At 40.4% G+C, this 3,622-nt stretch overlaps 1 protein-coding gene across 1 annotated transcript; it reads right to left on the bottom strand.

The window, feature by feature from the left end:
- Nucleotides 1-297: 297 nt before the first annotated feature.
- On the bottom strand, nucleotides 298-2,777 carry LOC130098558 (inner ear-specific collagen-like). Its single transcript, XM_056264770.1, has 5 exons — nucleotides 2,674-2,777; nucleotides 1,764-2,271; nucleotides 1,589-1,669; nucleotides 1,319-1,399; nucleotides 298-1,244 (listed from the first exon to the last, which is right to left on the bottom strand). The coding sequence occupies exons 1-5, from the start codon at nucleotides 2,698-2,700 to the stop codon at nucleotides 319-321; spliced, it is 1,623 nt and encodes a 540-aa protein (XP_056120745.1). The 5' UTR covers nucleotides 2,701-2,777; the 3' UTR covers nucleotides 298-318.
- Nucleotides 2,778-3,622: the final 845 nt, after the last annotated feature.

The following is a 3,622-nucleotide window of genomic DNA, read 5'->3' as shown; positions in this document are numbered from 1 at the left end:
TGAACTTATGTTGGTAACCAGGAAACGAATAGGAAAAAAAATACTTTGGAAGTCAATGGCAACTGTCAATCGTCTGGTTACCGACATTCTTCAAAATATATTCTTTTGTGTTCAGCAGAAGAAAGAAGCTCATATAGGTTTGGAACAACATAAGGGTAAGAGTAAATGATGACAAATTTTTTATTTTTAGGGGGAACTATCCCTTTTTGGACTAAACATGTGACTGTCTAAATGTTTATTATTATTATAACTCCTACTACATTCAATTTACTTAGAATTGACCAAATATGCTAGGGAGGTGTTTGGGCTTAGGTTACATCAAGACTGGACATCTGGAGCAAGAGTGGTAGTAGGTTCCTCTAATTCACCCCAGCTGTATGTTCCGGTTATAGGATCTGGTAAATCCCGTGACATTGGAATATCACAGCTGTCTGCGTAGAGCAGGAAGCCAGAGAAGGTACTGCTGCACTCACTATTGGAATACATCCCGTTGGAATCGGCATCTCTCACCTGTAGCCAAACTTCATCACCCATGTTAAGATGCAGGACCACCTGTTGAGAAGTTGTTCCAAGATCTGTTGACCCTATACTTTTGAGGACAGGTCTGAAGTTGTGGAAGAGCCCCACTTTGAGCAGTTTACTGAAGACAACCAAGTAGTAGTTAATGACATAGGTACCATTGATGGGAGCCCTGTAGATGCCTCTAAATGGGTCAAAATTAAATTCTCTGTTGTAAAAGACATTAGTAAAAGGAACTGGCAAATTTGGCTGTGGGTAACTGCTGCTTAGTGCTGCTAAAAAAGCAGACTGAATTGGTTGAGAGCAAGGGCCAGGAGCACCCATTACCCCAGGATCCCCTTTTTTCCCCTTGTCTCCATTTACCCCTGCTGCACCTTGTTGGCCAGTGTCCCCTTTGCCACCTTTTAGTCCTGGAATTCCGATCATTCCATTTGCACCGTCTACCCCATCCTTGCAGTGACACTCACCCGTTTCTCCCTGATCTCCTTTCTGGCCATTTAAACCTGGAGCTCCATATGGACCAACATCCCCCAAATCCCCTTTCTGGCCCTTCGACCCTGGACTTCCTCCCAACCCTGGAAGTCCCTTTTCCCCTGTCATACCAGGTTGGCCAAGTTCTCCTGGAGGTCCCTGGATTGAGTAACAAATTGTTGGGCACTGTCCTGACTCACCAGGTGAGCCCTGCTGTCCTGGATTTCCATCCACACCACTGTCCCCTTTATCACCTAGGACAAAATGTTTAACAAGTTGGTGATCTTATTTCTTAAAATTTTGTTCAAATTGCTGTTTACTAACTTACCCTTGGGGCTTCTCTGTCCTTTGAGTCCTGTAAAGCCAAATGGACCCAGATCTCCCTTTTCACCAATATCACCTATTTGGCCTTTCGGAAGAAAAAAGGAAGCATGATTGGCAATGCTCCTCTTATCAAATGTAAACACTCCAGTATGTTTTGTACTCAATCGCCAAGATCACTCTTAGAGGCAGATAAGTGATTCTATAGTAAGTAAACTGTATCTGTAACAATAGGTTTAATGGGTCTTTAGAATAGAAATAAAGTGACTGTATTTACCCTTTGGTCCCTTATGACCATTAAACCCTGGACGACCTTGAAATCCTGGCAAGCCTCTTAATCCTGGACTACCGGGAAGACCTAAGACAAAGAAACAAAAGAAAATCTACTCTTCAATTCCTGCTGTATTATACATATGCAATGGGGTGACTAAGAATTGGTTCAAATTAATAACCTTGCAGTCCCCTATCTCCTTTGTCCCCCTTTGGACCACTGGGACCCCCTTTACAATGTGAGCAAACACAGAACCAGGGTGTTTGATCTACAGGTGGAGGCACTGGTGCCTCAAGCAGCATGTCACAGTACGAAAGGTCGGGCTTTTGTCCCATAGGCACTGTGCGAGATCCTTGAGTTGTGTTCCCAAACGGAGGTTTTGATAGAATGGGATACCTATCAGGCGGGATTGGTAACATGGGTAAAGGATATCCATTTAATGAGTCGTCATATTGCATAATCTGATCTCCTCTGGCTATGGGATTGCCTCCTTTTGCTATAGGGTAATTATCATAGGCAAATATAGGTATGTGGTTGTTAATTGCAGCAGAGTCATCAAAGTAGTCATCAGGAGGAATGGGGCTATCAGGAGAGCCACGGGGTGGAGGTACTAGGAACCCCCTTTGGTCGATAGTCATCCCAGATGAGAAGGCTAATGAGACCAGGACTCCTGTAATTATTCTTATCATCTGAGAAAAAAAGGGATGGAGGGAACAGATAATGAACACTAAAGAGGCATCCCAACTGAGCAGCTGTTACTCTTGAAAGCATATCCAGGCATAAGCAATGCGGAAAACATGTGATGCTATTCATAATAATGTATTGATCCTTTTAAGGATCCACCTGATCCTTTTATATCATTGGGTGTAAAATTGTTATTGTTAAACTATTCATCTTCAACATATCTTATTTAATTCAATTTTTATTTTATTTTAACGCATCATTTATTTTAATGCCAATCACACATTTTGTCTATCAAACTAACAGCACTTCTAAAAATTACCTCTAATCAATGTTTCAAGTGAAGAATAAACAACAGCATAAAGCAATATTGTCACAAATCATTTTTTGCGACAATCAAATATACTTACAATTTGGAAGAAGTTTTGACCCATCATCTGGTTGAAGCACCTGTGGACTGAACAGTGCAACTAAAGCAAAGATCAATTTATAAGTGGTCTTTGGGAACTTGACTCTCTCCCATAGGCCTGCAAACAAAGCAGATGGGCTGGAAATAATATCCCATTATACCCAACATTGGGCTCCTGCATGAAAAATGACCTCATTAGTGACTAACAACATGTCTGGAATATGATAATCAAAATAATAGCGAACCAACAAAAGCCTGTCTCATTGTTTTCATCTCTTCCTTGTTCCTAAAATAATCTGGCTGATGTTACGATAAGATGCTGCAGAATGAAAGTGAATCCTTTTGAGAAGACTGCCGTTGCAAGACCGCATTTTTTCTCCCCATTCAGACAGGACTTTAATGTGGGTGAGAAAAAAAAGTGCCTGTGTTTGATGATCAATTTTCAAAGTATTGCAACAGTGCCACAAAAACAAATATGGTAAATGAATAAGTTTAAATCATGTTTCTTTTTAAGTTTGGTTTGTTTGTTTTATAAGATTTTCAATAGAAAATGCAAAACAGTAACTTTTCCTACTATTCTTGACACTAATGAATAAGGAAAATTGAGGCTTATTCACTTTGTAGTGATTCAATAAGTAAGTGAGACAAACTTTAGCTCATCATGGCTTGACATCAGCCTCTACAGAACAGTTAGCGTTAGGCCATACAAACTCATTCTCACGTGTTCAGACAAAGAAAACACCAAGAATTTGCTCCATTCAACAGACAAATCCCACCACTTTTATCTCATAGTGTCAACCAGTTAATACAAAGAATATTGTAAGGCAACAGCTCATTTTTCCACATTTTAATGCAACCTGAGTCTACTTCATTCATACAATTCATTATGAATCTAACACTGGACACTGAAGCCACTGATCCAAGGCCTTGACAAAAAGGAGCACGACACA

The sequence above is a fragment of the Rhinichthys klamathensis genome, unplaced genomic scaffold (assembly GCF_029890125.1).
Source record: "Rhinichthys klamathensis goyatoka isolate OS25496 unplaced genomic scaffold, OSU_Roscu_1.1 h1tg000011l_1, whole genome shotgun sequence".
Classification (NCBI taxonomy): domain Eukaryota; kingdom Metazoa; phylum Chordata; class Actinopteri; order Cypriniformes; family Leuciscidae; genus Rhinichthys; species Rhinichthys klamathensis.
Note: the sequence above shows the minus strand (reverse complement) of the source record. Positions and strands in the feature narration are given on the sequence as shown.